This window comes from Lissotriton vulgaris, chromosome 2_1 (assembly GCF_964263255.1).
Source record: "Lissotriton vulgaris chromosome 2_1, aLisVul1.2, whole genome shotgun sequence".
NCBI lineage: Eukaryota > Metazoa > Chordata > Amphibia > Caudata > Salamandridae > Lissotriton > Lissotriton vulgaris.
In genome coordinates, this window is record NC_141687.1 from 2021194077 (window position 1) to 2021218672 (window position 24596).

The following is a 24596-nucleotide window of genomic DNA, read 5'->3' on the forward strand; positions in this document are numbered from 1 at the left end:
TTCCATGAAAGAAATGGAATGTCCGCTTCATGGATGTGTTCAAAATGGGTCCTTAATGAGTTGGGATATGAGAGAGTTCTGTTGCCATAGTGGTGGTGGTAACTTTGCTGGAGGGAATGTACAAAATAAACCAGTCATGAACTGTTTAATGAGCCTGGAAGACCATAGTTCCTAAGAGGTAGGTGATCGCCTGAAACGGGAGAGGACAGCCAAGCTGACCTCTATTGAAGTTTGAGCTAAAGCGGTCTGCGCTAGGTGAAGAAGATATAGGAGAACCTTTTCCAGAGAGGATGAAAGAGGATATAGGTTAGCCTGCTGGCATCAAATGCAGAACCTTTTCCACTTGAGGCGAAACGTTTTATTTATTTGTGCTGTCAGCACGGGCCCTGGCTAGAATCGCTCTACAATCCATTGGTATGTTCAAGTGTTGGAATTCATTGATCTGAGGAATATGCTGAGGTCTGGATGCAAGACTTGGTCCTAGTTCATCGATAGGAGATTGGGGAAAACTATGACTTGAATGAGAGGTTCCCGAGAGAGGAGAAGCAACACCGCGAGCCAGTATTGAGGTGGCCAAGCAGGAGCAATCAGAATCAATTTGCAGCATCTGCCTTTATCTTTCTCTGACTCTTGGAAGGGAAGGAAATGGAGAAAAGGTGAAGGCAAACATGCCGGACCATGCAATCGAAAGGGCATTGCCCCCATGATGCCTGTTGGGGATGGCGGCTTTAATAATACAGGCCTTTACTGTTCTGAGGGGTTGCAAAGAGACTGAGACTTGGCATGCCCCACTGGAGAAAGACATTGTTTAAAGTCTGTTGATGTAGTTCTGGCAAGACGCAGTGAGTCTGCTGAGAGCATCTTCTCTTGTGTTGTACTTCCCAAGACGATCTTCTGCTCGAAGTGGAATGTTGTTAGTGATGGACCACTACCATAGCCATTGCACCTCGACAGGAGGAGTGATTTTGTACCTCTGTTTGTTGATGTAGTGCATCGTCTTTGTGTTGTCTGTGTGGAAGAGCACTGCTGCTGATGTATCCTTGGGTAAAATGCTTGTAAGGTAAGGCGTACCACCATTAGCTCTAGCAAATTTATGTGCAACAGACTTTAGGCTAGTTGCTATTTGCTACTGACTTGAAGGTCCTGGAGGTAGGGTTCCCATCCTTCCAGGGAAGCATTGGCGGTTATGACTAGAGGAGCTGCGTCTGTGATAGATGTTGGTGTTCTGTCCACCACTGTAATGCTTCCAACATGTGTGGATTAATTTTTATGGTGTTGAAGGATCATGTTAGATGGAGCCACTGTTTGTCCAATATCAGTTTAAAGGGGATGCATTCTTAGGTGAAATAGTGGGATGAGCGGAGAGGAGGAAGACATCCCTAGAAGTAATTCGTAGAGCCTAACTGAAAGAGACTTTCTTATTTGGATGAACTTTGCTAGTGAGAGAAGTTGTTGCTTTCTTTCTTGACAGGGGTACACTTTTGAGGATTGAGTGCTCAAAACGGCCCCTGGAAATACGATTGTGTGAGATTGCAGCAGTAAGGATTTTTGCAGGTTTAGAGTTAGACCTACCTGTTGGAACAGATCTGTGCTGGCCATTGTTGATGCAATCATTGATTCTTTGGAAGATGCCTTGAACAGCCAGTCATCCAAATATGGAAAGACCTGATGGTCGTGCTGCCTAGGAAATGCTGCCATTGGTGCAAGGCACTTTGTAAAACTACAAGGTGCGTACTTGACACTAAAGAGTCGCACCTTGAACTCATAATGGCTTTAGGCTACCATAAATCTGAGTTATTTCCTGTGATTTGGATGGAGTTCGAGGGTGGTTATAAAATCTTGTTGGTTCAGGAGTTGCAGGACCTCTTGTAAGGTGACCATCCAAAATTATTGTTTCTTTAAGTAGGTTTTGAGTTGTCTGCGTTCCAAAATCAGATGCCACTACTGTGACTTTTTTCTGATCAGAAAGAATCAGGAGTAGAAGCCTTGCCCTTTCTGAGAGAGCAGAACACTTGCTATTGCTCCTTTGCAAAGCATGATATGGACCTCCCATTTCTAAGACGTTTACATGCCCGTGGATAGAGGGGTGGGGTGGAGTTGAAGTTGGTTTCTGAAGGTACTCCAGAGTGTGACCAAACTGTACCAGATTGAGCACCCATCAGTCAGCTGTATTTTTTTTCCATTAGTGGAGGAAGTAGTAAATATTATTTCCTAGCTGAAGAAGAAGACGAAAGGGGTCAGGGGGTGGGGGGTGTCTACCGGGGCCTGGAACACATCATTAGTGGCATTTGGAATCCTTGCCTGGGCGTGTTGCTTTACCTCTATAAGGTCTGGCTTAACAGGATGGACGAGGTGGTTTCTGCTGGTACTGCGGGCGGTACGATTGCATGTTTTCGGAGGAATAAGGGTAACGGTATTCCCTCTTTAGTAAAGAAGTCCTCTGTGGGCTCAAAAAGGCAGGAACTGTAAGGCCCCTAACGGCTTGGCCATATCCACCTTGATCGCTCATATGGAAGGTCCAGGATTTTATTCTTGACCTCAGGGTGTAAGGATGTGGCCTTAAACCAACTTTGTCGTCTGAGAACATCTGCGCCGGCTAACTGCCTGATCCCTGCGACAGTCACATCCAGTGCAGTGTCATTGATCTTACTTGATGACCTTTCTCCTTACTGAAGGATTATCCAGGCTTCTTCTCGAAGGTCCTCAGAGAGCTGATTGATGTAGGGAGCAATAGCTGACCACATTTGTCGGGCGTATCTTCCTCATATTGCAAAGGAGGGAGAGCTGCTATCGTTGAGAAACGCTTGCCAATGGTGTCTAGGCCTCTACCATCCTTATCTGGGGTAACATGACGTAAGGGAGCTTCTCGCAGAAGTGTTCCAGAGGGTGATTCATCCTGCTTGACTAACACTTCAGTTTGGTCTTTTCCAAGATATTGACGATGATAGGTTACTAACCTAAGAGGCCTAGGCCTTTTTCTGGTCCATAAATATCAATACATTGCTTTATTAAAGTACAGGGGATTCCATCTCAACGACGGGGTCGGATAGAGTAGAGAAAAACTGCAGTCAGTACATAAAATGTAAAAGAGCACATGCTAAAACGGTGCAGAGTGTGGTATATAATGAGGGGAAAGATCTGCCAATACTTATTGGTGCAAACGTTGACTTGGGTGCAGAATTAGAGAAAAAAGACCCGCTACCCAATTCATGGTTCAAAGGTGCGAGGAACTTGAATATGGGGAATCAATTTATCGACCTTTGGGATATAAGATTAGAGTAAACAAATAATTTAATCAGGATAGCAGAAATAAACGATGAACATAGCAGTCTTATAAGAGATTCTGAAAAGATAATTATTCAATTAGTTATACACAGAAGATGGCCAGAGTCAGACTACCTTAAATTCATATATACAGGAGAGCCAACTTTCGAAATTATCTAAGGATAGACAGAATGAATTAGATCCAGTAATGCCCATCGAGGAGGTGCAATATGCTATTAAGTCATTATCTGTGACAGCTGCATGCAAAGATTAGCTTCCCAATGAGTTTTACCAAATATTTTCAGAGGTATTTGAGCACACAATGGTAGGGATCTCTTGCCACCAATATGCGCTCATCATAGACATCAACATCTAAGAACATGCCTGATCACAATTTAAAGCTGAATGTAAACACGTGTTCTTCTTTTATATACAAACAAGACTAAAGGTATACTCTCCTCCCGTTCATGAAAATGCAAGTTGAGGAGTAACATACTTGAAGACCTAAAACTCAATGGGTTCACTCACACGCTCAAGCCAAAAGTAAAAATTGCTAAGCGTGATACCGGATTCCTTGCTGCCTTTTATTCAACACTTTTGCCACACCCTAAAAAAAAAAAGTAGAGGCATAATACTCAAAGGCCAACTGAAAGCAGCTGTTCATGTCCTTGTTATCTCCAGATATTCCAATGTTAATTAATTATTCTCCTTTCCTCCTAGTTTAGTTAGATTATTGATGCTTCCATGCCTAATATATTGCTTTGATTAAATGTTAAGCACCTAACTGCCCATGGGTGCTAGTGTGCCTTACAAGATAAGAAAATACATAAATAAAATGTGTGGACAGAAGATCTACACACATTTTTATACAGTATTGTCAATAGTAAATTAATTTCATTTTTTTAATAAAAGGCAGCCTCTCTAATTTACTATTTCTTAAAATAAATATCTTTATATTCTTACCTGGTGTATCAGAGGAGTTAGATAACGGTGCTGATGCTTCTGCTAATGCTGCTAGTGTAGCAAGTACTGATGTTGAGGAATTACCAAACTGTACAGTAGAGGAGACTCCAGATTCATCTACAAAGAACAGATATCTTTATTTATATAAAGCAATAAAAGAAATTAGACTTCAGATTGGCCATTAACCTGGGTTTGTGAAATAGGATCCATATTCAGATTTCAAGGTCATTTATAAAATCATTTTTCACTTTGTTAAGGGGGAAGCAAATCTATTATTGCACTCTCTTTCTAGTGCTACCCGTTTAGAAAGGCAGGCATGGTCATCACTAGTAAAAAAACAAGTGTCCAATTATTTCTCATTATTAAACATTTGTAACTCTCCAGCATTTCCTTTACTAACAGCAGACTGCAGAGAAATTCGGGCAAATGGGAAGAGGAATGGCACAACTCCCTACTCTAAAAAGGCCTGTAATTCATGAACGATTAATCTAGAAAACCTCAAGAAAATCCATCTCCCAGACAAAGATACCTATTGCACAGGGATCAACACTGATGCCCCCAACATGAAGCAAAGCATTATTCAATGCAACAAATCTCTGTGTAATCCCACTGCCTGAAGACACTGTGCTCTATTCAATGGAAACATGCAATGCCATAACTCCGTTCTTCATTAAAAACCTGAATTAAAAAAAGAAAATGAACAGCACCATGCAATCACCAGCCATCCAACTCCAACCCACACCAACATTCACAACTCTCATCTCTGCAACATCATCACCACTCTATAAGCGAAAACACACACACATTACATCTTCTTTAGAATATCTAATTAGCCAATACATCACTCTGAAACTTCCTCCTTAAGGACTAGGTAGACTATGCACACACCCATTACTAGCCTTATTTTCTAAACAATGCAATGGATATCAATAATATGATCAAACAGCAACAATACCAATCATATCACTAACAATCACCGCGCTCATGACTATTAGTAGAGCCTCAGTCCTCACTGCACCCTCATTGGTGGATGATGCCCTCCATATAACAGCACACTACAATGTCTGTCTTTTGAAATGTCCGTACTTCTCAGCAGCAGTCAACTGACAACCATAATTTTGAACAGCACCATACATAACTGCTTCAGCCACCAATTCATCAATGTAATCATTGCAGGTTTTAAGAAATGCTATTAGTAACCAAGGTACTCAAAAAGGATCAATTTCTTCCCAGTTGTTTGCAATCGCACCACCAAGCAACTCGAAAACTAAATGAACCATCTATCCAGATCCAAAGTGTATCAGAACAACATCATAAATGACGTTATACCACTCAATGACATCGTGGGCTAAAAGAATGCCTCGGCCTCATCCAAATGTGAATGTCTTCTATTTCACACAGTCTTAAAAATACAGTTTTATACTTCTCATCAACAGTGGTAGACAAACCAGTAACAGCTCAAAAACAAATACCTACAACACACCACTCAACTCTTTGATTGAGCAAAATACCTCAGCATCATCCAAAGCAATTTATCCTATAAAACATGTTAACAATTAGACAGCAAAGTGTCAGCTATCAATCCTATAGAAAACAAAATATTACTTACTTGAAAAACTTTAGAACAACCGTTCAAACTTGGTTCCTCTCCATCTGGATCTTGTTAACACGCCTTTAACTAGTGGCCCAGACTCCACATTAGCTCCACTGAAGGGAGTCTTAGATGCTGCAGCCAACATATCATAATGAAGAACATTTTACCACATTGTCACCATCTCCCTTTAGAATCTACAGTGATGGCATAAGCAAGCCTTGATGACCTGCTTCAACACATCTATGGTGAGGTGAGTAATACTCTATCCGACCCTAAAAGAAAAGAGTCAAAAACGGTTTGCTTCATATGTACCTTTTTCCTATTCTTCAGGAGAGTGCTGAAAAAGTACAAACTGCCAAATGTTTGGTTATTGTAGGCTCTTACAGTACACTTGGGGGGGAAACCTGCCAGGTGATTTCAAACACAGCTAGAACCGAAAGTCACAGCTGCACAGATCCACACAAAGCTGCAAAGTACACAGAATACATTTCATCTTACTTGGAATGATGGCACTTAGAGTGGTATGAGACATCCAAACTATAGAAGCACAGACTTGCCCCAATGTATGCTTGTCCACCTTCAAGGACACCTAAGGATCAGATGTAGGACAGCCACCTAGACCAAGGAATGTGATCAGGCGGATGACACATGCTCAATTGTTGGGCTGTAAGGCCAGGAAACACAAATCAACCCAGAATCATTTACAGAAAGAAGAAAGAAAATAAAATCAGAAAACAATCCAAGCTAAAAGCCGCACAAAGTATTTAGCAGCAGAACGACAGAAGTCCAGCAGGAAATGGAACTTACTCTTATCTAGTATGCGGAGCATACTGTCCATAACTTGTATGGTAACTATAACAGTATTAAATTCTTCTGAAACCCCTGGTGATGCACCCCTACTAAATCATGCTGCATCTTGCAGAGAGGTAACTTTGGGCAACAGAGAACCGACCCCACTGAGTTACTCCGAAATTGCATTTTGGCTTTGGGGCAAAAAACTCAGCAAGTAATGCAGGTTTAAAATGTGTGTTGTTTTTTAATTAAGACATGGACTACTTTAAGAAGAAGTAAACATGTTATCATGGCTACATTTATCAACTGTGACGAGCAGTGCAGTAGATCAGGAAATTAGATTTTATGGCTGAGGCTGTAAGAATGTCATTGTAGAAGAGTGTAGACTTCACTGCAGCAGCAGTTTAACATCCTCTTCCAGAGAAAGATTGCTGTAGAAGGACAAGAAGGAAATGGTTGCAAATGCGATCTAAGAAAGAAGTCCGTGAATGGTTATTAAACTAGAGGTGCAAACACTGGAAAGTGTTCGCATTGTATTCTGATTTTGCTGGAGACATGATTTAGTCACCAAAACGGTCAACACCTACGCAAGATCAAACTTGAAGAATACCCACAGTTTAAACTGTATAAGCCATCTTCAAGAAACTATAAAGACGCCCCAGTAGTTCAAACATTTTCATTCAACTAACGGCTATCCAAATAAATACAAAAGTATGCCAATATATGGACATTTTCACAGCGAACTGAAACTGTATGTTCGAGGCATATGAGCTGCAGATCTCACATTGAGCATTAGATCGCCACCTGGTGTTGGGCTCGGATGATTGCATGTTGTTGTCGTCTTGGAAGAAGTCTTTGTAGTTACGAGATAGGTGACTCCTCCCTTGGACGTTAGTGTGCATGGGCATAGACTCCATCCTTAGATTGTGAAGATTCCGAAGATCTCCAAATCGTATCTGGGGCAGATGACTCCGATGACTCCATAGCTTCGGGTCAACACATGAGTACTACTGCCCCTGCCCCAACCCCAACACCAAAATCGAAGGCAAAGGTCAACCCTCCGCCTCCAGGGCCCAGTCGAGACCGAAAAACTACTTCAGAAGCCCCGCCTTCGAGCCCGGCTCCGAAGAAAATACAAAAGCTTTCCGGTAGCTCAGGACCGAGCAAACCGAATGTGCCAATAACACCAGCTACCTCGGCACCGAAACCGAAAGAAGTCCCGGTTCCGAAAACAGCTCAGAAACTGTCGACTTCGAGAGACAGACCGGTGCCGAACACTGTAAAGCCAGGTTTCGACGCTTCCAAGCCCACAAAACCAGCATCGGCTTCAAAACCAACGTCTACAACCAAAACAGACGCCAAATGACTGTTACAAATCCTAAGGCTAAGGACAAAGAAAAGAGACAACCACGCTCAGAACCAAAAATAAAATCGGCACAGAAAGCCGTCCCTGAAGAAGAAGATCTTTTTCACCCTGATCCTACACAGAAAAAGCTATATATTGACCCTAAAACAGGACATGTCTCTACTGACAAGAAGAGGAAGTTAGATACAGCACCTCCACCTCCAGTGCCCGTAAAAAAGAAGGACTGTGCAACATCAACCTATACGCCCTCTATTCCACCTCCTCTTCCTTCACCTCCTCAAAATTCTCCTACTCATTTTTCACCACAACATACACCTCCTCATAACACTGATGATGATGACATTATGGGGGGGAGTAGATGACCCAAATGACCCTTTTATATACCCAACAGATCCACCTGACTGGGAGTATCCAATCCCACCACATGTCGCAGCAGACGTACTGGACATCCCTGATCCATACATATATCGATCCAAACCATCACCTCCAGAAGATAATATTGGGTTTGGACACTTAATCAATAGAGCTGCCATCCATCATGGAGTCACAATGCACTCAGATGAAGCAGAGGAAGATTTCGTACTAGACACTTTTGAGCAATCCCAAAAGTCAGTTCTGATATTACCTATGATCAAAGGTGTTATTAAACATGTGTTTAAAGATCCTGTACGAGCTAGGATCATAAACTCCAGGATAGAAAAGAAATATAGGCCTGCTTCTGGAGATCCTGCCTACATTAAGGGACAACTGACTTTAGATTCCCTTGTCGTTTCAAACGCACGGAAAAGAGCATACTCCCAGTCATCAGGTGAAGCACCACCTCCTGATAAAGAGTCAAAGATGATAGACGCTTCAGGTAAAGCTGCCTAAGCAAGTTACACATGGCGCATAGCAAATACACAAGCCCTTCTCGCAAGATACAATAGGGTTCATTATGATCAGCTAGAAACACTCTTACAGCATCTACCTGACCAATATAAGGCACAGGCTAATGACCTTATCCAAGAAGAAAAGTTAATTTCTAATACTTCTATCAAGTGCGCACTTGACACAGCAGACACTGCTTCTAGAGCAATAAACACTAGTGTCCTCCTTAGACACCATGCATGGCTACGCATCTCAGGATTTAAACAAGAGGTGCAAACCACCATATTAAATCAGCCATTTAACCAACAGCAGCTTTATGGCCCAGCTATAGACACAGCACTTGAAAAAATGAAAAAGGGCACTAATACTGCCAAATCAATGGGAGCTTTGCAGTCACCACAAACAAGAGGATCCTTTCGTCGCTCCTTCTATAGAGGAGGCTCCAAACAAGTTGGAACTGACAATTCATCTTCCTTTAAAAGCAATACACAAACATCCTTTAATAGGGGATATTTTAGAGGAGGCTACGGAGGCAATAACAACAAGGGAAGAGGTTGAGGCTATAACAATCGAACCGCTCCTACCACAAAACAGTGACTTCCTTCCGCTGCCCCAACAGCATTCCACTCCTGTAGGGGGGAGACTAACACAGTTCCTACCTGTCTGGAATTCCATCACCACAGACCAGTGGGTAAGACAGATTATCCAGTATGGCTACTGCCTAGAACTTACAGCTACCTCTCCACATATAGCACCCAGACAGCGTCCAATGTCTACAGAACATCTTACGCGGCTCAAACAAGAAGTTCCATCATTGCTTCAAAAGGACGCAATAGAAATAGTCCCATTGCAACACCAAGGAACAGGGGTTTACTTGCTGTACTTCCTAATACCCAAGAAGGACGGGACACTAAGACCAATTCTAGACCTCAGGCCCCTTAATGGGTATATACACTCAGATCATTTTCATATGATCACTTTACAACAAGTGCTCCCAATGTAGCAACAACGCGCTTTCCTTACTACACTAGATCTTAAGGACGCCTACTTCCACATTCCCATACATCCTTCTCACAGGAAGTATCTAAGGTTTGTACTAGAAGGACAACACTATCAGTTCAAAGTCCTTCCATTCGGGGTCACAGCTGCACCAAGAGTGTTTACAAAGTGCCTAGCAGTAGTAGCAGCACATCTCAGGAGGCAACACATCCATGTCTTCACATACCTCGACGATTGGCTCATAAAAGCCAAGTCATTCAACCAGTGTTTCCAACACACATCTCAAACAATTCAAACATTGCACAACTTGGGGTTTACAATCAACGACACCAAGTCGCATCTCCAGCCCTCTCATGTACATCAATACATAGGGGCTACAATAGACACATCTACAGCTCTAGCCTATCTCAGTCCAGCCAGGATTCAGAGCATTCAAGCCTTAATCACAAGGTTTCAAGACCAACACTCTCTACCAACCTGAGTGTTCATGCAACTAATAGGTATGATGGCATCTTGCATTTTTATTGTACCATATGCAAGACTGCAAATGCGCCCATTGCAGGAATGTCTAGCACATCAGTGGAACCAAGCTCAAGAACAACTTACAGACCTGGTGTTGGTGGACAGCCGCACACATCGCTCTCTGCAGTGGTGGAACACCAAGAACTTGTCCAGAGAGCGGCAGTTCCTCGACCCTGTTCCACAGATAGAACTTACAGCAGACGCATCCTTGACAGGACGGGGAGCACATCTCCTACATCATACAACTCAGGGAAGATCGACCACTCAACAAAAAGTGCTCCACATAAATCACCTGGAGCTGCTAGCAATATTCCTAGCACTAAGGTACATGTACAGAACAAAGCTGTCTTCATCCGAACGGACAACATGACAGCCATGTACTACATTCAAAAACAAGGAGGCACACATTCTCTGCAACTCTCCCAGCTAGCACAGAACATTGAAGATGGGCCATTCCACAAAACATATATCTGCTAGCAGAACACCTTCCTGGGGTTCACAATCAGATTGCAGATCTGTTAAGTTGGCAGACACAACAGATTCACGAATGGGAACTACATCCGCAAGTTCTTCTACCATTCTTTCACAAGTGGGGTCACTCGAGACATAGGTCTGTTCGCTACACACGAAAACACAAAATGCCCAACCTTCGCCGCCAAGTTTCCACACCCGCTGTCCAAGGGCAATGCGATATGGATGAACTGGTCAGGCAGATTTGCATACGCTTTTCCGCCACTCCCACTAATAACACTAGTAGTGCGCAAGCTAAGACAACAGTCTCTCAAAATGATCTTAGTAGCTCCCACATGGGCACGCCAACCGTGGTTCACTACGCTGCTGAAACTCTCTCTAGTCCCACACCAAAGACTGTGTCTGACACCATCCATGCTAACGCAGAACCATGGAGACATCAGACATCCAGATCCAAGTAAACTGAATCTGGTGATCTGGCTCCTGAAGTCTTAGAGTTTGGTTACCTTAACCTTCCCCCAGACTGTATGATTATCATTAAAGAAGCCAGAAGACCAACTACTAGAGCTTGTTATGCAGCAAAATGGAAAAGATTTGCCATTTACTGCACCAATAATCAAATTGATCCCCTGGATGCTTCTATCCAGAATATCATCAGCTACCTTCTACACTTACAAAGATGTAACCTAGCATACTCATCTATACGGCTACACCTTGCAGCCATTACAGTCTACAAAATAGACAACATCTGTCATTATTTAGAGTACCTGCAATTAAAGCACTTATGGAAGGATTACACACAATCATATCTCCTAGGTGACCACCCTCACCAGTTTGGAACCTAAACATTGTTCTTACAAGGCTCATGGGACCCCCTTTTGAACCTTTATACAAATGTGAACTGCAATTCCTCACATGGAAGACAGCTTTCCTTATTGCTATTACCTCTCTTAGGAGAGTGAGTGAGATTCAAGCTTTCACTATAGAAGAACCATTTTTACAATTACACCGTAACAAAGTGGTCCTAACAACAAATCCCAAATTCCTTCCTAAAGTCATTACTCCATTTCATCTAAACCAATCAGTAGAGTTGCCAGTGTTTTTTTTAAAACCCTGACTCAGTAGCAGAAAGAGCTCTACACACCCTAGACGTTAAAAGAGCCCTTCTCTATTACATTGACAGGACTAAATGCTTTCGCAAAACAAAACAATTGTTTGTAGCTTTCTCGCGACCACAAAGGCAACCCCATCTCTAAAGCGGAGATAGCAAGGTGGATTGTAAAATGCATACAAATATGCTATAAAAAAAAATAACGTACATTAACAATTCCTCCTAGGGCGCACTCCACACGCAAACTAGGAGCCTCTATGGCTTTCTTAGGGAACATTCCCCTAGAAGACATCTGCAAGGCAGCAACATGGTCTACAACACATACCTTCAGTAAACACTATTGTGTTGATGTGCAAGCCAAGCAGCAAGCTGCAGTAGGCCAAGCTGTCCTCAAAACTCTTTTTCAAACTACTGCAACAGATACAGGTGACCACCACTAAGGGAGACACTGCTGTATAATCGATTCTCAGTGTGAGATCTGCAGCTCATATGCCTCGAACGGAAAATGCTACTTACCAGTATGCATCTGTTTTTGGCATGTAGAGCTGCAGAGTCTCACACGCCCACCCGCCTCCCCGGGACCTGTATCTGTTCCAGTTCTATCTTACTTAGATATACACACATGGACATCCTTTTTTCTTTCTTCTAACTCCATTTCCCAACATGGTGAAAGGAATATGCTACTAACCAGTATGCATCTGTTCTTGGCATGTAGGGCTGCTGACATTCATATCTGTGCATAGATCGCCGCCTAGTGTTGGGTCCGGATGATTGCACTTTGTTGTCCTGGAAGAGTCTTCGAAGTATCACGGGATAGGTGACTCCTCCCCTGGACTACAGTGCGCATGGGCATGTTCTCCATCCTCAGATTGTTTTTCGCCATTGTGGCAGAGATGGAGATAGAAAAGAAAGAGATGGCCATGCAAAAGATAATGCTGCAGCTGCGAAAGGCACCGGGGAGGAGCGCGGGCGATATGAATGTCAGTAGCCCTACATGCCAAGAACAGATGCATACTGGTAAGTAGCATATTCTGTTCGAGGCATGTGGGCTGCTGAATTCATATCTGTGCATAGACTGTATACCAGTACCTCCCCTAGCGATGGTCACCTGTGCCAGCTGCAGCAGTTTGAAAAAGAGTTTTGAAGACAGCTTGGCCTACAGCAGCTTGCTGCTTTGCTTGCACGTCTACACAGTAGTGTTTTGTGAAAGTGTGTATGGTAGTCCATGTGGCTGTCTTACATATGTCTTCACGAGGAATATTCCCTAGGAAAGCCATGGATGCCCCCATTTTTTTTGTAGAGTGTGCTTTTGGGGGACGGTTAAAGTGCATTTAGCCTTTGGATAGCATATTTGAATGCATTTAACTATCCATCTGGCTATTCCTGACTTTGATATTGGATTCCCTTTATGTTGTGGTGCAAAAGCAACAAATAGTTGCTTTGTTTTCCTAAATGATTTCGTTCTGTCCATATAGTAAAGTAGAGCTCTTTTTACATCTAGTGTGTGTAGGGCTCTCTCGGCTACTGACTGTGGATTTTGGAAGAACACTGGCAGTTCCATAGATTGATCAAAAGATCTGACACCAAAATGGAAATACCTCTGGCAATCAAAGGAATGTCGTTTATGCGGAGGTCGGGAAGAGTCCCTTTTACACCTGCTATGCATATGCCCCTCCCTGGCAGCTACCCGAAGAACGGTCCTTCGGGAAGCCTTAAGGAAGGAAGAAATACGGACATGCAGAGCTGCTGTCATCCAATGCCTTGGAGGGTCATCAATCCAACTGTCCTGTAGAGCAATAACATTTCTCAAAATGGCAGCAATAGAGCTGGATAAAAAGGAAATCATTCACTAATTTAATTAGTTCCAGCATACCCATCAACGGCATTGTCTTAATGTTTTAAATTCCTCTGTTTTAAAATTTAAAATGTATTTTTATTTAAGGTGGTTCCCCACCCTTTTATGATTTTTTAATTGAAATCAAATAAAAGTATTCATGACTGACTGGCTGACTATAGATTGATTAATATGGGAATTTGATACTACTTTTGGCATGAACTTAGGGTTTGTTCTAAGAACTACCCTGTTAGCAGGTATTTGCATGAAAGGTTCTTGAATTGTTAGTGCTTGTAATTCGCTAACTCGTCTGAGTGAGGTAATGGCAATCAAAAAAGCCACCTTCCACGTTAAGAATTGCAGTTCGCATGAGTGTTGAGGTTCGAAGGGAGGTCCCCTGAGTCTGGTAAGTACTATATTTAGATTCCAGTCTGGGGAAGGAGGGTGTCTTGGAGGGATCTCTCTTTTAAGATCTTCCATAAAAGCTTTGATTGCTGGTACTCTAAACAGTGAAAGGTGTTGCCTGTTTTGAAGGTATGCCGCTATAGCAGCTAGGTGTAGTCTTATTGAAGAGTATGCTAAGTTGCATCTTTGAAGATGCAGTAGGTAACATATAATGTTTTGTATGGAGGCATCTAATGGGTTGATTTGGTTATTGTTACAGTAAATAACAAATCTTTTCCATTTTGCTGCATAGTATGCTCTTGTAGTTGGTCGTCTAGCCTCCTTGATAATGTTCATGCAGTCAGGAGGTAAATTAAGGTATCCGAACTCTAAGACTTCAGGAGCCAGATCGCTAGGTTCATCTGATTGGGATCTGGGTGTCTGATTTCTCCATGGTGGGGTGCGAGGCACAGCCTTTGATGAGGAACTACTGAAAGCTCCAGGAACGTTGTGTACCATGGCAGTCTCGTCCATGTGGGAGCCACTAGGATTAGCCTAAGTGACTGTTGCTGCAGTTTGCGTGCCACCAGCGGAATTAGCGGTGCAGGGGAAAAGCGTAAGCAAATCTGCCTGACCAGTTCATCCATATCGCATTGCCCTGTGACAACGGATGTGGGAACCTGGCGGCAAAGTACTGGCATTTCGAGTTTTCTTTTGTGGCAAACAGGTCTATTTCTGGGTGACCCCACTTTTGGAAGAATGGTGGAGAACTTTGGGGTGAATCTCCCATTCGTGCAGTTGTTGGCTGTGTCTGCTGAGCAGGTCTGCCATCTCAATGCCTTTCCCTGGAAGGTGTTCTGCTAGGAGAAAGATGTCTTTTGGAATTGCCCACTTCCATATGCTCTGTGCCAAGTGGGACAGCTGTGGAGAGTGTGTTCCTCCCTGTTTCTGGATATAGTACATTGCAGTCATGTTGTCCGTCCGGATCAACACGGTCTTGCTGCACAAGTACTTTGGAATGCTTTTAGGGCTAGGAATATCACCAGCAACTCTAGTTGGTTGATGTGCAGTTTCTTTTGTTTGTTTGTCCAGAGCCCTTGTACCGTGTAGCGAAGGAGGTGGGCTCCCCAGCCTGTCAGTGATGCGTCCGCTATTAGTACTAGTTGTGGAACTGGCTCTTGGAACAGTCGCCCCTTGGAAAGGTTTTGTGGGTTCCACCACTGCAGAGAGTAGTGAGCGCGACTGTCCACCAACACTAGGTCTTTTAGTTGCCCTTGAGCCTGGTTCCATTGCCGTGCTAGGCATTCTTGCAATGGGCGCATTTGAAGTCTGGCATGGGGGACTATGAATATGCAGGATGCCATCATGCCTATGAGTTGCATGAAGACTCGAGCTGGCAGAGAGTGTTGTGGCTGAAATTTCCGAATAAGCATCTGCATGCTGGCTATCCTCGCTGTGTTTGGGTATGCCTTCGCCACTGATGTATCTATAGTGGCTCCCAGATATTGTTGTATGTGGGACGGCTGCAGATGCGATTTTGGGTAGTTTATTGAGAAACCTAGGCTGTGCAGCAGCTGATGGGTTTGGGACATGTGTTCTGCAGACTGTTGGTACGATTTCGCTTGTATTAGCCAATCGTCCAGATATGGGAACACGTGGATGTGTTGCCTCCTGAGGTGTGCTGCTACTGTCGCTAAGCATTTTGTAAACACTCATGGGGCTGTGGTTACCCCGAAGGGGAGAACCTTGAACTGGTAGTGTTGACCTTCTATTGTGAACCTGAGATATTTTCTGTGAGCTGGATGGATGGGTATGTGAAAATACGCATCCTTGAGGTCCAATGTTCCTAGGAAGTCTCCTTGCTGTAGTAATGGGAGCACTTGCTGTAGTGTGATCATGTGAAAGTGCTCTGACAATATATATTGATTTAGAGGTCTGAGGTCCAATATTGGTCTGAGGGAACCGTCCTTCTTGGGAATAAGGAAGTATAGGGAGTATACTCCTGTCCCTTGATGTTGGAAAAGGACTGCCTCTATGGCCCTCTTTTCCAGCATGCATTTCACCTCTTGTTGTAGCAGGGTGATGTGTTCTTTGGACATAGGACGGTGTCTGGGTGGTATGTTTGGTGGGGTAGAAGTGAGTTCCAGGCAATAACCATACTGGATAATTTATCTGACCCACCTGTCCGTGGTAATTGCGTTCCAGACAGGTAGGAATTGTTCGAGTCTGCCTCCGACCAGTGTTAGGTGGTCTGGAGGTAACGTGATGAAGTCACTGTTTTGTGGCGGTGGAGGCTCTGGTGTTATTGCCTCCACGTCCTCTTCCCTCATTATTGTTTCCTCTATAACCTCCTCTGTTGGAGTTTTTGGTAAAGGAACTTTGTGTATTGCCTTTGTATGATGACGTCTGGGAAGTATTGCCTTGTGTAGCTGCCCTGTATGAGGAGCGTCGAAAGGAACTTCTATGTTGCTGAAACTGCAATGCTCCCATTGACTTTGCGGTTTCTGTGTCCTTTTTCATTTTATCTAAAATGGTGCCGACAGCAGGGCCAAAGAGGACGTTTTGGTTGACTGGCTGATTAAGAATAGTGGACTGCACTTAATTCTTAAAGCCCGAAATACGCAGCCATGCATGTCGCCTTAGTAGAACACTGGTGTTAATAAACCTGGCTGCGGTGTCTGCAGCATCAAGCACACATTTGATGGAGGCGTTTGTGATTAACTTTCCCTCCTGTATGAGGTCATCAGCTTGGGCTTTAAAAGGCTCAGGTAGGTGTTGCATTAAGCTTTCAAGCTGATCATAATGCGCCCTGTCGTAGCGAGCTAGCAGAGCTTGTGTGTTGGCTATCCTCCATGAATTGGAGGCCTGTGCTGCTACCCTTTTACCTGAGGCTTCTAATATTTTTGATTCCTTATCAGGGGGAGGTGCTTCCCCCGTTGTCTGTGAGTTGGACCTTTTGCATGCATTAGCTACCACTAGTGAGTCTAATGGTAACTGCCCTCTGATGTAGGTAGGGTCTGTTGGGGCTGCTCTATACTTTTTTTCAATCCTGGGATTGATTACCCGTGCCCTGGCTGTATCTTTAAAAATGTATGGTGAGTGTTTTAGCACTCCCTTCAGCATGGGAAGTTTTCTGACACTTTTTTCTGATGTTGGGAAGGTGTCAAATAAGAAGTCTTCTTCGGCAGGGTCATTGTGCATATCTACATTGTATTATAGTGCTGCCCTGTCTATTAATTAGTTGAAGACAATGGTGTCATCAGTGAGTGAAGGCTTAGTTGGATAGGAGGAGACATCAGGGATGGGATGGGTGTTGTAAGGGTCAGTTGGCTCCTCCCATGGTACATTTTGTGGCTCAGGATCCTGTGGATATTCATAAGCAGCCTGAGGATCCTCCCCAGTGTTACACTCATCATCTTCATGGTGAGAAGGAGAGTAAGGTGCAAAAGGAGTAGTAGGCATAATAGGATAGAAGGGAATGAAGGGTCTAGATGAAGAGGTACCAAAGTCCTTCTTTTTTAATGGAATAGGGGAATGAGAGTCAGTGTCTAGTGGCCTCTTCTTCCTGCGTAGGATTGTGACTTTACCAGTCTCAGGATTAATGTATATTTTTGCCTGGACGTCTGCTGGGTCAGGATGGAAGAGTTCTTCCTCCACTGTTGTTGGTAGTGACTCCTTTGGGTCAATACCACCTTCAGCTTCGACGATTCTCGGTGCCTTAGTGCTTTTCTTCGGCTCGGGCCCTTTTTTAGGGTCGACCGTGTCTTTTGGTTGGACACTTTTTGTGCTCGACAGGCTTCTTTGGTTGGCTGTCCTTTACCGAGTCGATGATCTTTTTCGGATCGACTGGTGTTTTCGGAGCACTTGTCTTCGGGTCGATTGCCTTTTCCGGGCGGATTGTAGGCTTCGGTACGGCACCCTTTCCGTTGGCGACCTTCTTTGGTTCGGCGACCTTTGGCGCAGCTTGCTTTTTTGGCTCGACGTCTCTTTGGGTGTCGGCGCCCTTCGGCTGCTTAGTGTCCTTCCTGGGCTCGACGACCTGTTTGGCTTGACGCCCTTCGGCTCAACGGCCTCTTTTGGGTCGACTGTTTTTTTGGGGTTGACTCCTTTAGGCTGTACTGCCTTCTTCGGGTCGACGTTTTTATTCGGGTCGACGCTTTTGGGCTGTATCCTTTTGTTCGGGTCGACGGTTCTCGGGTCAACAACTTTTTTTGGTTCTGGAACCTTCTTCGGGATTGCGGTACTTGGCCCTGGGGTCTCTGAAGGCTTAGGTTTCGGTTTCGGAGCCGAGCCGGATGGCAGGGCTGGCAAATGTTTCTTTTGATCTTGGCTAAGGCCTTTTGGCGATGCCTCGACCGGAGCCTTCGGTAACGGGGTAAATGGTGTCGGGGGCAGTGTACTCACGATTTGCCTCAGTGGGATCTCGTCATCGGAGTCAGAGTTGACCTCGACGGTGACGATCTCTAGGTCCGAGTCTTGAGCTTCTGGAAGTTCCTACTCATCCTCGAAGATGTTGTCCGGTTCCGGTGCCTGTCGCTGCATCTCTTGCCAAGTGGCCCGTCGATTCCATATGGTTTTCGTCGATCGAAACTGGGCGCGGCCGGGCAGGTTTCTTCCTTATGGTCTGGAGAAAGGCACTTGTTGCATACTGAATGCTTGTCAGTATGCGGGAACTTGGAGTGGCATTGTGGGCACCTGTTAAACGGGCTCCTTTCCATCGACAGTAGGTCCACGTGGCGTCGAAAAGGCCCAACGGCCCGCGTTCGCGACCGGATAAAGATGGAAAGCGTAATCGAGTCGAGAGGTACCGAGCGAGAACAATACCGTCGAAGTCTAGAAAAGTTTTATTTCGATTCCGAAGTTGGTGTAGGAATAACATCCGAACCCAATGGCGGAAAAAAACAATCTGAGGATGGAGAAGATGCCCATGCGCACTGTAGTCCAGGGGAGGAGTCACCTATCTCGTGATACTTCGAAGACTCTTCCAGGACAACAAAGTGCAATCATCTGGACCCAACACTAGGCGGCGATCTATGCACAGATATGAATTCAGCAGCCCACATGCCTCGAACAACAATCTTAGGAAAGAGTCGATGCCCATGCACACTATCGTCCAAGGGAGGAGTCACCTATCTCGTGACTACAAAGACTTCTTCCAAGACGACAACAACATGCAATCATCCGAGCCCAACACCAGGTGGCGATCTAATGCTCAGTGTGAGACTCTGCAGCTCTACATGCCAAGAACAGATGCATACTGGTAAGTAGCATTTTCCATTTAGTTTCAGAAGGTAAGATTAGCACCAGTATCTGGTCTAATTTAACTACATTTTTGTATGCATTAACCCTTCTCTGACCAACTGAAAGCTTGCCAAGTCATTAAGAGACAACTCTGACTTTTGTATGGTGCGGGTGCCACGAGGGAGCACACGAACACACTACACATTTGGAGAGATCAACATGCTCCCAAGTACTGATGTGTCTATAATCACACTCTAAAGTAGACACATATCCAATAAACAAATCACAATCTTTTAGTTAATGTAAGATATGGAAACACCCGTTATCGGCCGACTTGCTTCCATTAAACAGTGCAAAAATCTGAAGCTTACAGCTACATTTTAGAGTCCCAACAGACTATCTGCAGGGTATGAACACCCAGGAAGTTAATAGAATGGGAGGTCATTTTAAATGTTCGGCAGCACAGATAGCAGGGACAAATGTCTAGACCAGTTAGAACCGCATCCTGGTTGTTTACATAATTGAAGCAAACACAAGGAGATGATGGACGGAGTGATGTAACTTTTCAGAAAAACCCATCCACCAGTCACAGAACTGGGATGGCGAAGTGAGCTAAAGAATGATGATGGATTCAACCCAGATCTGTGACTGGGAGTGAGTGTCTGAAAGGTTTCTGCACTCCGTTCATCATCTCCTTGTGTTTGATTTGTTCGTCCTAGAATGGCAGGGTAGGCCCAGACATGGGTCCCTTGCTCACTTGTCACTGGATTCAAGCTAGCCTGGCTGATTAAGTCAAGTCAAGTCAAGTCAAGAGATTTATATAGCGCGCTACATACCCAGAGGGTCTCAAGGCGCTTGAAGAAGGGTGGGGAATTACTTGTCGAATATCCACGTTTTAAGTTGCTTTCCGAATGCTAGGTGGTTCTGAGTAAGGCGAAGGTGAGTGGGAAGTGAGTTCCAGGTTTTAGCTGCCAGGTAGGAGAAGGATCTACCTCCCATGGTGGTTTTGTTGATGCGAGGTACAGTGGCAAGGGCTTGGTTGGAGGATCGTAGCTGGCGGGAGGGGGTGTAGAAGGACAGTCGTGTGTTGAGGCATTCGGGTCCAATTTCGTAAAGTGCTTTGTGTGCGTGGGTTAGGAGGCGGAAAGTAATCCTCTTATTGACGGGAAGCCAGTGGAGGTTTTTCAGGTGACCAGAGATGTGTTCTTTACGCGGGATGTCTAATATGAGCCTGGCTGAAGCGTTCTGGATGCGTTGGAGTTTTTTCTGGAGTTTTGCGGTGGTACCGGCGTATAGGGTGTTACCGTAGTCCAGGCGGCTCGTGACCAGTGCGTGGGTGACCGTTTTTCTAGTTTCGGTGGGGATCCAGCTAAATGTTTTTTTGAGCATGCGAAGAATGTTGAAGCAAGATGAAGAAATGGCGTTGACTTGTCTGTTCATCGAGAGTGAGGAGTCCAGGATGACGCCCAGGTTCCGTGCGTGGTCCGTCGGGATGGGTGCTTTTCCAAGGGCCTCTGGCCACCAAGAGTCATCCTAGGCGGAGGGGGAGGTGCCTAGGATGAGGACTTCTGTTTTGTCTGAATTCAGTTTCAGACGGCTGTGCTTCATCCATTCGGCTACTTCTTTCATTCCTTCATGCAGGTTGGTTTTGGCAGTGTTAGGGTCTCTGGTGAGTGATAGGATCAGTTGAGTGTCATCGGCGTAGGAGATGATGTTGAGGTTGTGTTGGCGTGCGATGACCGCGAGGGGGCTCATGTATACGTTGAAGAGGGTGGGGCTGAGTGAAGATCCTTGTGGTACGCCGCAGATGACTTCAGTGGCCTCTGACTTGAATGGTGGAAGGCGGACTCTCTGGGTTCTTCCGGTGAGAAACGAGGTGATCCATTCCAGTGCTTTTCCTTGGATTCCGACGTTTCTGAGGCGCTGTAAAAGGGTGCTATGGCAGACTGTGTCGAAGGCTGCGGAGAGGTCGAGGAGGATGAGGGCGACTGTGTCTCCATTGTCCAGTAGAGTTCGAATGTCGTCTGTTGCTGCGATGAGGGCGGTTTCAGTGCTGTGTTTGGCTCGGAAGCCGGACTGTGAGGAGTCGAGGGATTTGTTGGTTTCGAGGAAGGCGGCGAGCTGGTTGTTGACCGCTTTCTCGATGACTTTGGCCAGGAATGGAAGGAGCGAGATAGGGCGGTAGTTTTTGAGTTCGGTGGGGTCAGCTGTGGGTTTCTTCAGGAGGGCGCTGAGTTCGGCATGCTTCCAACTTTCCAGGAAGGTTGCGGAGTTGAGGGAGCAGTTGATGACGTCTCGGAGGTGCGGTGCTATAATGAAGTCTGCTTTGTTAAAGATGTGGTGAGGGCAAGGGTCTGTGGGGGATCCTGAGTGGATGGAGTTCATCAGGCGGATGGTGTCCTCAGTGGAGATTGGGTTCCAGTCATTGAGGATGTTCAAGGGGGGTGGGGGTCCTGCAGAGGGTTGGGTGGGTTGGTCTTCGATGTTAGCCCCAAACCGGTCCCAGGATGCTCGTTTCCGGTCCATGGAAGGCCTAGCTTGGCAATTTGAGCTAGGCTGTTCCCATGAGGAACAGGGTCAAAACTGATTTACATATAACTGGGTCTTAACTAGGGTGGTGAAGTGAGCTAAAGAACGATGAGGAATTCAACCCAGATCTGTGACAGGGGGGAGTGTCTGAAAAGTTCAGCGTTCCATCCATTATTTCCTTGTGTTTGCTTTGTTTACATAATCAAACAGTCCAAGTGGCCGAACATCGCAGGCCAGAGCATTGCTCCACAGCATGAGCGAGTAACAAATCGTCGCAATGGTAACCACTCCCAAGAGTTTTTATATGGGTGACGAGTACACGCTTAGATCATTAAATAATAGCAGAACCAGTAACCACGGATACTTCAAACAGAACTACAATTGTGCTTTTTAAGAACATAAAACGTCAGTCCCTTATTAGATCTTATTCCACTTAAAGCATATCAACAGACAGCAGCTGTTCATCCTCAAAAGCAGCCTTTTGTTCCCCACACACCAACTCTGGAATACTGATGGAGGATGGCTCTCTTAAATACTTAACAAGCCTATCGCAAGATCTCGCCCAGGGGTGTGGAATTCCTTTAGCCCAACTCCCAGGACATATTGTTTGGGGTCAAGGACAATAAGTTTTCATTATTTTGTCCTTGGGACAAGTAGGTCCAACTTCCTGCAGCACACACCACTTGGCTGCCAGTTTAAAGTACCACATTATGGATCAGGGAAGGGCATTATCTACAGTTAAGGTAATATTTGTGTCCATATGTTAATGCTGTTCCAACTTGTATTCATTGTTCATTAATGCAAAGCCTTTCTCATTAGGGTGAATGCTCTAAGGAAATGATTTAAGCCTGGACTGCACTATTGACAGTGTTTCCACTGTACAAAAGTGTACACAACCCTGGAAGAAGTTTTACATCTGGCATTGTCAGGACTGAATTTCCAACCTTTCTCATTATGGAAAAAGATTAGAGAAGAGCTGGTGAAAACCTCTAAAACATGCAATTTAGTAGGTTTGTACAGACTTACGATGGCATTCCAGCCTTCAAGCGATTGCTTAATGCTACCTCTAGCCCCAGTATGTATCTGCAGAAAGGTGGCAAAATAAGGAAATTGCTAGAACTCAGACCCTGCTATAGAATGAGCCCTGCCTTTATCAGAAAGGCTAATATCAGAGCTTTTATATAATAAGATCGCTGTTATAATTTGTCGCAGCACTACGTGGCACCAAAAAGACAAGTGGATTTTTTTTACACGACCAGTAGACTTAGGACGCAACCTTTCCAATGGACAAGTATATATTTTATTTTATCCCTACACTCCAGTTATGGTGCTACCTACAGCTGTGACCTTGTCTGCATGCCCAAGTAAGACCCCAACATTGGGGATTATCTTTCCGACTCCTCCTCCTTCCTACCAAGTTAAATAGGGACATAATTAGAAAATGGTTTCAGGAATATACGATCTTCTGATTTCAAAACTGTTATGCAAACTGGTTGAACGACTTCTGCTTCGTAGATGGCAATTGAGGCTAAAGAAGTTTGTCCCGATCTTCTGCAAGCACATGACAGAAGCCTAAGTAAAGTATGTCTTCTTTAGCTTCTTTAAAATATGCCAGGATTGGTACTGGAAGTCTTGTCAACTACATAGAGCGAAACTATCCACTACTACAGAATGCTGGAAATGTGGAAACTCAGGAGAAATTTTACATATCCGCTGGTCATGCCCTACAAGCCAGCCATACTGGAATCCGTTGTGGTGCACCATTGGAGAACACTGCGATCTAACTTTCGCTCATTTAGCGTCCCTGGCACCAATACATGACACCCAGGATATTCCAGGCATAAGTCACCATCCAAAGAGATGGATGGACTCCGCCCGACAGTTGCCAAACTGTGCTTACCCAGATATTGAAAGACTCCTGCAGTGCCCAACCACAGGGAATGGATTGATGCCATATTGATGCCAGTGACTGAACAATTAATGGTCATCAATTAATGACTTAATGATCATGCCTTCAACTCCGATTCCATTTGGGGTGCTTTCCTTTCCAAAAGATATAACCTGTTGTGATCACCTCCCCCTTTATGTATGTGCAAGATCCTAACCCAGCCAGAGGATGTACAACAAACTTTTTTATGGCTTTGTACAACATTATGGTGCAATTTTAGTAAGATATAGATTAATTATCTGATATGTTAACATAAATATGGCCTGTGTCTGTTATTATTATTCTCCTAAGTGACTATTATCTGTGTCGTCCAGAAACTTTACTTATGTATCCTCTCTATCCTGATGTGGAACTTTATTTTACATTTAGCAAGTGCTAAGCTATACCCCCAACACCCCTAAATCTTAGGATCAAATGTAAAATGAATTTTGATTGGATTACTGATGTGACATCTTTTTTTCTCTTCTTTTTTATGTATAACTTAATAAAAACATTCAAATACACACTGTGTGGTAGGTCTGGTCTGCAAGGCACTCTCACTCGGTTGCTTGGACAAGAGTAGGAGAGCTGAGTTTTACCAATGTGGTGGCCACAAAACAGCAATCCTTAATTAGGATTGTGCTTTCTATTGTACTATGAAATGTTTCCTAACTATGTAAAGTTTTTCTCATCCTTCATCATGTCTGGAATGACCTGGCAATTAATTTCATG

The 24596-nt window shown here is 44.5% G+C and overlaps 1 protein-coding gene across 2 annotated transcripts in view; it reads right to left on the reverse strand.

Annotated features, from left to right (window-relative positions):
- GABPB1 (GA binding protein transcription factor subunit beta 1) overlaps positions 1 to 24596 on the reverse strand; it is a 486223-nt gene that overhangs the window by 250177 nt on the left and 211450 nt on the right. For both annotated transcript variants that reach the window (XM_086958248.1, XM_086958247.1), the window contains exon 7: positions 4228 to 4344. In XM_086958248.1, the coding sequence (XP_086814374.1) occupies positions 4228 to 4344 (117 nt within the window). The remainder of the gene's footprint in view (positions 1 to 4227; positions 4345 to 24596) is intronic.